This window comes from Mizuhopecten yessoensis, unplaced genomic scaffold (assembly GCF_002113885.1).
Source record: "Mizuhopecten yessoensis strain PY_sf001 unplaced genomic scaffold, ASM211388v2 scaffold7201, whole genome shotgun sequence".
NCBI lineage: Eukaryota > Metazoa > Mollusca > Bivalvia > Pectinida > Pectinidae > Mizuhopecten > Mizuhopecten yessoensis.
This window is the reverse complement of record NW_018406931.1, coordinates 364,737-377,845: the sequence shown is the minus strand read 5'-3', so window position 1 is coordinate 377,845 and position 13,109 is coordinate 364,737. Positions and strand designations below refer to the sequence as shown.

Below are 13,109 nucleotides of genomic sequence, written 5' to 3'. Positions count from 1 at the left end.
ATGTGGTGTCATGTATGTGTGTTGTAGGTTAACAGTTGATAATGTGGTGTCATGTATGTGTGTTGTAGGTTAACAGTTGATAATGTGGTGTCATGTATGTGTGTTGTAGGTTAACAGTTGATAATGTGGTGTCATGTATGTGTGTTGTAGGTTAACAGTTGATAATGTGGTGTCATGTATGTGTGTTGTAGGTTAACAGTTGATAATGTGGTGTCATGTATGTGTGTTGTAGGTTAACAGTTGATAATGTGGTGTCATGTATGTGTGTTGTAGGTTAACAGTTGATAATGTGGTGTCATGTATGTGTGTTGTAGGTTAACAGTTGATAATGTGGTGTCATGTATGTGTGTTGTAGGTTAACAGTTGATAATGTGGTGTCATGTATGTGTGTTGTAGGTTAACAGTTGATAATGTGGTGTCATGTATGTGTGTTGTAGGTTAACAGTTGATAATGTGGTGTCATGTATGTGTGTTGTAGGTTAACAGTTGATAATGTGGTGTCATGTATGTGTGTTGTAGGTTAACAGTTGATAATGTGGTGTCATGTATGTGTGTTGTAGGTTAACAGTTGATAATGTGGTGTCATGTATGTGTGTTGTAGGTTAACAGTTGATAATGTGGTGTCATGTATGTGTGTTGTAGGTTAACAGTTGATAATGTGGTGTCATGTATGTGTGTTGTAGGTTAACAGTTGATAATGTGGTGTCATGTATGTGTGTTGTAGGTTAACAGTTGATAATGTGGTGTCATGTATGTGTGTTGTAGGTTAACAGTTGATAATGTGGTGTCATGTATGTGTGTTGTAGGTTAACAGTTGATAATGTGGTGTCATGTATGTGTGTTGTAGGTTAACAGTTGATAATGTGGTGTCATGTATGTGTGTTGTAGGTTAACAGTTGATAATGTGGTGTCATGTATGTGTGTTGTAGGTTAACAGTTGATAATGTGGTGTCATGTATGTGTGTTGTAGGTTAACAGTTGATAATGTGGTGTCATGTATGTGTGTTGTAGGTTAACAGTTGATAATGTGGTGTCATGTATGTGTGTTGTAGGTTAACAGTTGATAATGTGGTGTCATGTATGTGTGTTGTAGGTTAACAGTTGATAATGTGGTGTCATGTATGTGTGTTGTAGGTTAACAGTTGATAATGTGGTGTCATGTATGTGTGTTGTAGGTTAACAGTTGATAATGTGGTGTCATGTATGTGTGTTGTAGGTTAACAGTTGATAATGTGGTGTCATGTATGTGTGTTGTAGGTTAACAGTTGATAATGTGGTGTCATGTATGTGTGTTGTAGGTTAACAGTTGATAATGTGGTGTCATGTATGTGTAATGCAGGTTAACAGTTGATAGTGTGGTGTCATGTATGTGTGTTATAGGTTAACAGTAGACAATATGGTGTCATGTATGTGCGATGTAGGTTAACAGTTGATAGTGTGTTGTCATGTATGTGTGTTATAGGTTAACAGTAGACAATGTGGTGTCATGTATGTGTGCTGTAGGTTAACAGTTGATAATGTGGTGTCATGTATGTGTAATGCAGGTTAACAGTTGATAGTGTGGTGTCATGTATGTGTGTTATAGGTTAACAGTAGACAATATGGTGTCATGTATGTGCGATGTAGGTTAACAGTTGATAGTGTGTTGTCATGTATGTGTGTTATAGGTTAACAGTAGACAATGTGGTGTCATGTATGTGTGCTGTAGGTTAACAGCTGATAATGTGGTGTCATGTATGTGTAATGCAGGTTAACAGTTGATAGTGTGGTGTCATGTATGTGTGTTGTAGGTTAACAGTAGACAATATGGTGTCATGTATGTGCGATGTAGGTTAACAGTTGATAATGTGGTGTCATGTATGTGCGATGTAGGTTAACAGTTGATAATGTGGTGTCATGTATGTGTGTTGTAGGTTAACAGTTGATGATGTGGTGTCATGTATGTGTGTTGTAGATTAACAGTTGATAATGTGGTGTGTATATTCTGTTATCTATTTAATAAGTGGCATGGAGGTTTAGCAATTGTCAGAAAATCAGTAAAGTGTTTGTAAATTATGGTGAATGGAGTAGATGCTCGTACCACGAGAGCAGTACGGATTGAAAATATAAAGTAAAATTGGAAGATATTACAATGACAATGAAGTAATGTTGATTTCTTTGTAGATACCAAGACATCAAAAGTCATGTTAAACCGCACTGAGAGTTGTTTGCAAGATCACATTTTTGAACAAGAGATTGACATGTTATTGATTATTCCATCCATCCAAATAATTGTGAAAAAAGTTGTTTTAAGCACAAACCTATAACTGACCTTGTACTCTCTCTGCTTACAGCCAACGGCTTGGGGCGGTGGAAGTCACCTGAGGGAGGGAGAATACCAGTCGATGCGTTGTCCGAAGTGTTACTTGGCATGGCATGATCTTTATTCCTTACAGAGGCACCAGAGATGTAGATGTCACATGGACGAGGGAGATTACCAGCCGCCGTACTGTCCGACGTGTAACCTGCCATGTCCTGATGTTGATACCCTACAGAGGCACGTCCAGAGATGTGGATGCCAGTTGGAGGAGGGAGATTACCAGTCGCTGTGCTGTCCGAAGTGTAACCTGTCATGTCCTGATGTTGATACCCTACAGATACACGTCCAGGACTGTATCAATCACTAAAGACATAAAACTAACACAATCCCGATGGAAGTGATTGGCTGAGTGAGATACCTTAAACCTTTTATACAGGATCAATATTTTGCATATTACCAAAATATTCATGACGGCAGGATTGCTGTTTGCCGTATTGTATTTGTTATATATGTGTTCAATTAAATTACAAATAGGTTTTGCTCGATCTATTTTTTGCGGACAGTTGTCACATTGGCAGATGTATTTGTTTCATTGCATCAGGTCAACAACTCTCATTGTTTTAACATTTTTGATGTGAAGAAAAGTGTGCTTATCATATAGTATAATTCTATGGGGAATACAATTGAATTCTTTATAAATATGAAACAAAAGCTTTCATTTGGTAATATTAATTACGAATATATGGATAAAATGATCTTATTTTATCATATAACTCCCCTGTTATGCAGTGAATAACTCCTCTTATATGACCTGGAGCGATTTTGATTAGTTGACCGCATCACACTTTCCCACGATAGTAAATTACTCCGCTCTACGTCTGGTAGAAACTGGTCAGCAATAGCGTTCCGCCAAACACCATTGTGCAGTACACCGGTCATCGTATTATCCAGTCCGTAAATAATTACAGCACGATGGGTGATAACAAACACAAACAAATTTATGAAATATTGTCTAATCCATCGTACTCGGGGAGTTTGCCAAACGTTCTTAACAACGGTACACAGATGGCAACACACTTACAAAACAATAAAGTTACGCGGACTTCCAAGAGTAGATCGGAGATAACATTCAATTTCCATGGAAATGTGCATTATGTGCTTGGAGGAAATATTTACGGTTGACATTTTGACATAAACATTCATCAACAATATTCCACATCACTTCCAAAACCAGTGAAACGACGTAGGATTATCGACAGTGATAGTCAGTCTCAGTGAAGCTGTTGACATCTCAAATTTCCGCGTAATTTGTGACGCTTTGGAATGTCGCGCGCTGTGACGTAGCGTGACCCATGTGAACGTGTAGCTCTGTTTTTGTTAAGAATTGTCTCGAGATTTCAGCTGAAGTTCTATTTTTGTACAAAGCATTGAAAAAATGGATTAAATATAATATTAATCCATGAAGTTCGATTGACTTTTTAAAAATCATCTGTGATTATTTCTTACAGCGCATATAGATCTGACATACATTTTGATAGTAGTGCTTCGGTCATGTCAACAAAAAACAACTGATGAAATGACGGACGATGCAATTGTTTGTTTTAACAAATGAAAGGACAGTATTTCAGTTATATGATTAAAAGGATCTTACAATCGTTTCCATTTCATATGAAATGGAAACATGTGTAAGATCCTATATATAATACAAGGAGTGTTATTATGTGTGTGTTAAAATGTAACAATTTGAGCTTTGTATCAAATTAATTAGTTTAGGATGTCGTAATCTGATGTTGCTTTCTGTCAAGCTGTGGCGAAGACTTGCAATGCCTGCATAACCCTTACACGTCAAAACTTTACTCAGGAAAATGAAATGAAAGTAGACAAACCAGTTTTCTTCTTTTTTCCCCGGATAGATTCTTTTTCTTTAGTGAAAATTTCACTTTATATAATGGAGTTTGGGTATTACATTGAAGACGTGCAAAGGAGTGTAAAGAAAAAGATAGGTTTGATATATGATGCTTTCAAGAAATAGGTTGGTATATGGAGGTTTTACGATATTATTGCGGTACTTTCAATGCATAATATTGGAAGAAGAATATCTGTAAAATTTGTCGGCCTTTGATGGGAACCTTTTGTTTGGAAATTTAATCAGCATAATACATGGTAAGAGACGTCCTGTGTGTACTAAATGATAAAGAAAATTCATGGAAAAATATGTGGTCTGTCAATTTCTGAATCACTGTTTGATTCTCAGTGGAATGAATGATATTGGTGAAGCAGAACTTAGTCCAGGTTATATCATTATCTGAGATAGGTTGTTTGTCTTCATTTCTACAAGTTGTATTTTTTATTTTAATCGTTCCTTGTGGCATACTGTCAGAAAGGGCCATTTTCCGTTTTAAAAACTACTGTCGTTTGATTTGAAGAGGAGCTTATGGGAAAACAATTATACTATAATCCTCCAAAGCAGGAAAGATAACTCTCAATTCTTAACACAATGAAACACGAAACTCTTACTTCAATCACATATAATATATATACCGCAGTCATACAATTAGCTCCCTTTGTTTAAGTTCATAATAACAGCGTACATTGACAAAACATCTGCCTCTTATTCGATATAATTTATATAAAAAGACTTTACAACCAAACAACACCATTACTAAAACTCATAATTATGAAAATAGCGCAAAATATGAAAAACGAAAATATTTCCATGGAGACCCTTGACTGCTGGTATCATTGTGTACTTATACAGAATACAAAAGAAATACAAACTTTATATTATGAAGGTATCTGATGACTAAAGTGAAATATCGTGTGTAAAATCCTATATTTATTTCAAGATAATTGTGAATCCTACTTTACTGTCACTGGTTAATTGTCAATTTTGGTGAAATAATCGCGCGTTACCACATGGCAAGATATAACTTAAACATGTTGTAAATATGTAACTATAAATGTACATAAAAGTAAGATACAGAATACTGGGAAAATTTCGCCTAGTACAAATATTTGCCGTTTGTCGATAAAATCCATGTTCGCACATTCGCATGTAACAATTATATAGTGTATGTTGTGTGCTTATATTTTCTGTGATGATAAATTCGACCTCATCGGAGAGGTTGAAAAGGGCGAAAGTTTAACTAAGGTGAATATTTCCGGGTATACAGTACAGTATCTACATCGTGTATTTATTTATTAAAAATTGTTGTTTGAAACGCACTATAGTACCGAAATAGTACCTGGTCCTACATTAGGCCAGGACATAATGATAAGGTGGGTAAAGATGCCATAATCATCTTCACTGTACAAGCGTTCAGCATAGTTCAACCAATGGCTTCTAATATACCATTGGCAGAGTTTCAGCGCAAAGCACATGTCGGACTCAAAAAAGTGTTCTGTTAATAGAAGTAAGGAGGTGATTTTTACACTGTAAAGACTGTGATGTTTTGACATGTCTTTCGTGTAGTATATCAACTCAGAATGGTCATACACTTATATCGGACATAGCATTTAAGAATATGGTGCAGGATGTTTCTCGAGCCTGACGTCACTAGAACATTTTTGCATTTCAGTTAATTCTTTTGCCACAAAAAAGGCAAAAACTAAACAAATTGGAAGTTAAAATTTCTATTTAATAATGAAAAGATAACATTCACCTACATTTATATTATGTATTTAAACAAATTATATAAATAATATTTACAAAGTTTATAGGTTATGTACATATTCAATAGGGTCAAGTTTTGGACTTAGATGAAAAGAAAAAAAAGCAAGCGGTGTCTTCTTTTTCACGTTTCACCTCTTACTCCTTATTAAAACGTTTTTCTTTTGCACAGTGGTAGAAAGACACACCATTAATACGACACTGGTAAGCAGCATCATGTTTTACATTTTTCATTCATATTCATACTATAATCAAATGTCTATGGTTAAAGGACAAACTTCGAACTCGGTACTGATACACAAAACAACAGGAGAATACCGAAGTGTTAACAAAAGCTTAACTCGAACTCACTATAGATACAAATAGGGCAAACATTGAACAATGAATGTAAACGAGACACCAAATCAAAAGGGAACACATCATTACGGTGGCCCAGGGCATATGCTGCACCGACTGGGACTGGTCAGGAATCTTTACAGGTTCAATTCCTTTACAATAGGAACATCCATTGAAAATGGGCATAAACTAAAGCTTTACGTTAGGCGATTCTTGTAAGCAAGTTCACTTAACACAAATATATTTAAAATGGCGATGAGAGGATACGGAACACTGAACACGGATGTTCTACATAACCTGGGTTTGATCCTTACGAAGAAAATTAAATCGGCTAATTTTGTTTCTGAATCAGAGCATTTTATAAAATATGATATGCCAAAGATTTATAAGTTTGTCTTTCTTTGAAGGGAGATTGTTCGAATGTTATGTAGCAATAAGCAAAATGATGTTCAAACATAACATTCGAACATTGACAAATAAAATGGCTCTGTAAACCTTGCATTATTTTGAGTGATGAATACCCCCGTCTCAACCCAAGGGTGAGACAAGGATATCTCAAACAAATATCGCAATGATATAAACTTGAATGCAATTATTTCTTTCCTTTACGTTAATTCAACAAAATGATATCATATTTCAACGCATTAGTCATAACCATAACAGTAAAACTAAGAGCAAATTACAAACAAAAGACACAAAAAACAAAAGAAAAAGAAAAGTGAACAAGTAGCTTCAATAAACAACAGTACAAAACACTTACCAACATTAAATTAAAACAACAAAACATAAGAAGATCCCACAAATAAGTTGGAGGATGATAACCACGCACTTTGGGAGGGTAAGCGTTTACTGAACCACATGTGCAATCCATCAAGATGTCTCATATCGTATCCAACATGTAGGTGTTCAGGTATATCTCGTACACTTGTTTAGTTTTGTTGAGATTTCTAAAGCGTTTGATCGAGTGTGACATAAGGAGCTGGTAGTGAAATTAGCTAGCTATAGAATCTCAGGAAATTTACGGGTCTGGCTAATGAAATTATGCTACTGATATATCCCAACCAGTTTTCTTTGGAAAACAGAACATTTTCTGTTTTGGCAACTAATAAAGGTGTGCCATAGGGTTCGGTTCTCGGCCAGCTATTTTTCATACTCTATATTAATGATAAAACAGATAATTAAGAAAGTCTATCGACACTTTTTGCCGATGATACTTCTCTTTTATCTTTGGATCATGTAAAGATACAACTGTGGGCAGATAAGTGACTAGATAAATTTGATCTTGCAAAAACAGAAGCTTTACTTATCTCTTCCTTCTTTTCTTCAACACTTACACTGTGGAATCATTTGCCTGTTAATAATAAACATAGTCTTACATTACAATCATTCAGAAACTGTATCCAGAATACAAATTTGACAAATGTTCCTAAATACTATTTCTATGGCGATGAAAAACAAATTTCGCATACAAAATTAAGAAACCGTTCAAGTCTTTAAAAAAATACCTATATCGAGTTAATTTGGTTGATGATCAACAGTGTACAAGTAGCTTACCTGTTGAAGACAACTACCATTTCTTTTTGAGTTGCAAGAAATATATAGAACCATGTAGATGCATTTATGACCATGGCTAAAGGGCTTATAATCGGAAGCTTAAATTGTAGAGGGTTGTCTTCAGATCCAATAAAACGAAGGGATTTCTTTGAAAAATGTAGGAATAAATATGACATTGTTTTTCTTATAGATACACATTCAGATTTAAAGGTTGAAAATCAATGGAAAAATGAAAGGGGATATGAAGCCTGGTTTAGTTCATATACGTCAAATAGCAGAGGAGTAGCAATCCTATTTAAAAACTCTTTTGGATTCAAATTTTTGTCAAAAAAAGAGGATCAAAATGGAAATTTCTTAATTTTAAATATTCTTTTGATTTCATCTGATAAAAACTTAACTTTAGTGGCAGTATATGGACCAAATAATACAGATGTTAATTTGTATCATCAACTTTCGCATCATCTTGAATTATGCGAGAATACATCTATCATCATAGGTGGTGACTGGAATGCACCACAAAACTATGTTAAGGATACGAAAAACTACATAAATAGAAACAATATAGTAAATCAGGGTAAAATTATAGATATTATAGATACTTTTGATCTCATTGATATATGGCGAGAGCAAAACCCAGATGTAAACTTCTTTACTTGGCATGGACCAAACAGAAAACAGGCAAGATTAGACTATTTTCTAGTGTCTTCAGATTTGGTTTCTACTGTTGTTAAGAGTGATATTGAGATAAGCTATAGGTCAGATCATTGTCCAATATCAATAGAACTCGAATTCATAACACAAAATAGGGGTAAAGGAACATGGAAATTTAACAATAGTTTATTGAGAGATCCAGATTATGTAAATTTAGTAAAAGAATGTATAAATGTAGTACTTAATCAATATGCAGAAAATCCTGAAGTAGAAAATAGGGACTTATTAACATTTACGATTAGCAATAACTTGTTATGGGAAACCATCAAATTCACAATAAGGGGAAAGACTATTGCTTACTCGGCCAAAAAAAAAAGGGGAAGGGGCCTAGAAGAAAAACAGTTAGAGTTCAAAGCAGAAAACAGACAATTAGATATTATTGAGGAATTCGAGAATGAATTAAGATTACTTAGGGAGAGAAAAATTAAGGGTATTATTTTAAGAGCAAAATCAAGATGGAAAGTAGAAGGGGAAAAAAAGTACTAAATATTTTTGCAATCTAGAGAAAAGACATTTTCAGGAAAAACTCATCCCCAAACTTATTAAAGAAAATGGACAGGAACTTACTGATCTTAAGGATATAATGGCAGAACAGAAACTTTATTATGTGAATTTATATATAAAAAAAACAGAAAATAATCAACACAATTTTTTCGATGATTCAAATCCTTTCATAAGCAAATTATCAGCTGCACAAAGTGATCAATTAGAAGGTATATTAGAGTACCGGGAGTGTCTTTTCTCAGTAAAAAATATGAAAAAATGATTGATAAATCACCTGGTATTGATGGATACACTGTTGAATTCTACAAATTCTTCTGGGCAGATATACATATTTTTTTAATTCGCTCACTGAATCAAGCACATCTAGATGGTTAATTCTCAATTTCGCAACGACGTGGTATGATAACTTGTATCCCTAAAGAAGGTAAATCTACAGTATATATGAAGACCTGGAGACCTATAACGCTTTTAAATGTGGATTATAAAATTGCTTCATCCGTTATTTCAAACAGACTAAAGAAAGTGTTAGACATCCTCATTAGTGATACACAGAAAGGGTTTTTAAAAGGAAGATATATTGGGGAATGTACTAGATTAATTGCTGATTTAATAGAAAAAACAGAAAAAAATAATATTCCAGGCCTTCTTTTATTGATTGACTTCGAAAAAGCCTTCGACTCTTTGGAATTTAATTTTATTTTCGACTCTCTACAATTTTATGGTTTCGGGCCATCCATTATCCAATGGATTAAATCTCTTAACAAAAATAGTTCATGTTGTATTATAAATAATGGACACTGTTCTGATTTTTTTGATGTACAACGTGGAGTACGACAGGGGGACCCTGTAAGTCCCTATATATTCATTTTATGTGTAGAACTACTTAGTTCAGCTCTAAAATTTAACCCAAATATAAATGGCATTACTATCAATAATTCAGAATATTTAATTAACCAATTTGCAGATGACACATCTTTCACATTATCTGATGATCCAGTTTCCCTTGCAACAACTTTAGACATTTTGGACAATTTTGCGAAAGCATCAGGTCTCAAAATAAATGTTGAAAAAGCAGTTTGGATTGGGGCGAGACGGGGTTGTGGGTTGGAACTTCTACCTTAAAGAAATTTATTATGGAATCACCAGGGAATTTTTGAACTTTTGGGAATAAAATACAATTTTCAAAAACCAAATATATTTGAAGACAATTACAATGAAAAATTAAAATCAGTCAAAAATTTATTGAAAAATTGGTCTTTCCGAAATCTCTCATACATAGGAAGAGTAACTGTTATACGAACTCTAGCATTACCTATCCTCATCCAGACATTAACTGTTCTTCCAGACCCACCTTCATATATCATAATAGAATTGCAAAAATGTTTTTTCAATTTTTTGTGGGATGGAAAGCCTGACAAAATCAAGAGAAATGTAATGTATAGTGATTATCATAATGGGGGACTACGTCTCCCACATGTTTTAACTTTTTGTCATGCACTCAAGATGTCTTGGATTAAAAAAATATTAACCCCCTCAAATCAGGCAGCATGGAAAACACTATTATTAGACAAACTAGAGTGTTTTGGAGGCGACAAAATTTTCAAAATGACAAAAGACGGATTAACGTTATTAGCCAAAAAAATTAATACCTTTTGGATGGAAGTGTTTACGGCTTGGGCCTCTATGCAAGAAAATGTGTCCCCCACAACCCCAGAGAAGGTGGTCTCGCAACCAATTTGGTATAATTATTTAATTAAAAGAGGCAATAATTGCATTCTTTATGAAAACTGGTGTAAAAAAGATGTATTTTTTATTTCTGACTTATTAGAAAATAATCAATTCATGTCTTGTGATATTTTTTCTCAAAAGTATAATATAAATGTAAATTTTATAGATTACTATGGAGTTATTAATGCCATACCAAGAAATTGGAAAGACATTTTGCAGAATATAAATGGTGACATACCTTATATAACTTATAAATCAATAATCTATCTTAATACACATGATAAAGGTACTAATTATTTCTATCATATTCTTCTCCAAACTATCTCTGAAAAACCGATGAATAGTCAAAGAAAATGGCAAGAAGATCTCCATAGTAATATTAGTGAAGAATCTTGGGAATATTTTAACTCGATTCCAAGGGCCATAACTGATGACACAAAACTTTTTAGCTTTCAGTATAAAATCATACACAGGATCATCTACACCAACACAAAATTAATGAGATGCAAATTAGCTGAAACTGAAAGATGCACATTTTGTACAAATGAGAGAGAAACTATTATACATCTTTTTTGGGAATGCAGTATAATAAAAAAAAATTGGTTATGGCTGATAGATACGCTAGAAAATAAGTACCAAATTACCTTGCCAAGACACCCAACAACTTTTATTTTTGGTGTAATAGAAAAAGAACATGGAGCAAGATTAATTTTTTATTGCTCATTATGAGATACTATATTATATTCATGTAAGTTAAAAAAACAAAGCTCCTACCATTCTGGAAGGGAAAACATACCTTAAGTTTTATAATAAAATAGAAGATATGGGTCTGTATGCCTATAACAACAAAAAGGCAAGAAAAAATCAAATGCAAATGGATTTTTATCAATCATTTACTTACTTAACTGAGCTGACATTGTTAATGTATTTTGGGTAAAGTCTTTAGAGCCATATATTCATGTCGATAACTTCACATCTAAATGTATTCAAAATAGAAATGATCTGTCTTACTTACGGATGTCATGGTACTCTGTACTTGTCTTTAAAAAACGTGAAATATCCGATGGAAATATAATCTAAATTAATATAAACTTTGTACATGCATGAGTAAACAGTTAAACTCATATATATATATATATATATATATATATAGAACAAAGAGGTAAACTTTATCGTGAGCCTAACAAGTCAAATACATACCTCTTAGTGCTCTTACCATGAACCTACTTCATTTGGCGATTCAAATAATTCGGAACGAGAAATCATTGGCATTTTCATGCACACTCAGCATTACATTCATGAATCTAATCAATTTAAATTACTACATCTCCCCTTCTCCCTCTCTCTCCTTCTCCCTCTCTCCCCTTCTCCCTCTCTCTCCTTCTCCCACTCTCCCCTTCTCCCTCTCTCTCCTTCTCTCTCTCTCTCTCCTTCTCCTTCTCCCTCCTTCTCCCTCTCTCTCTCCTTCTCCCTCTCTCTCCTTCTCCCTCTCTCTCCTTCTCCCCCTCTCTCCTTCTCCCTCTCTCTCCTCTCTCTCTCTCCTCTATCTCTCCTTCTCCCTCTCTCTCTTCTCTCTCTCCTTCTCCCTCTCTCTCCTTCTCCCCCTCTCTCCTCTCTCTCTCTCCTCTATCTCTCCTTCTCCCTCTCTCTCCTTCTCCCTCTCTCTCCTTCTCCCTCTCTCTCCTTCTCCCTCTCTCTCCTTCTCCCTCTCTCTCCTTCTCCCTCTCTCTCCTTCTCCCTCTCTCTCCTTCTCCCTCTCTCTCCTTCTCCCTCTCTCTCCTTCTCCCTCTCTCTCCTTCTCCCCCTCTCTCCTCTCTCTCTCCTTCTCCCTCTCTCTCCTTCTCCCCCTCTCTCCTCTCTCTCTCCTTCTCCCTCTCTCTCCTTCTCCCCCTCTCTCCTCTCTCTCTCCTTCTCCCTCTCTCTCCTTCTCCCCCTCTCTCCTCTCTCTCTCCTTCTCCCTCTCTCTCCTTCTCCCCCTCTCTCCTCTCTCTCTCCTTCTCCCTCTCTCTCCTTCTCCCCCTCTCTCCTCCTCCGTCATTCTCCCTCTCTCTCTCCTTCCCCTCTCTCACGTTCAGAAAATATTTAAAAGCTATATGTCTATCGATATTCGATTATCAAAACAATATACACTGTCGCAATATCGATATAATTGTATGTGAAAATGTATGTGGAAAATGAGCTTGGTCTTTCTTTGTTTGAGCGGAATAGTGAAAACGGAAATACAAGCAGACAAGGATTGAACAGGGGGAATTTATTAGCACAGGAAATGATGAACAATTGAACAGCAAAACGCTATTTTAAGCTTTA

General features: G+C 35.0%; 1 protein-coding gene across 1 annotated transcript; it reads right to left on the bottom strand.

Annotated features, from left to right (window-relative positions):
- Positions 1-12,345: 12,345 nt before the first annotated feature.
- LOC110453245 (octapeptide-repeat protein T2-like) lies at positions 12,346-12,840 on the bottom strand. Its single transcript, XM_021502112.1, has one exon. The coding sequence runs from the start codon at positions 12,838-12,840 to the stop codon at positions 12,346-12,348; it is 495 nt and encodes a 164-aa protein (XP_021357787.1).
- Between the last annotated feature and the right edge of the window lie 269 nt (positions 12,841-13,109).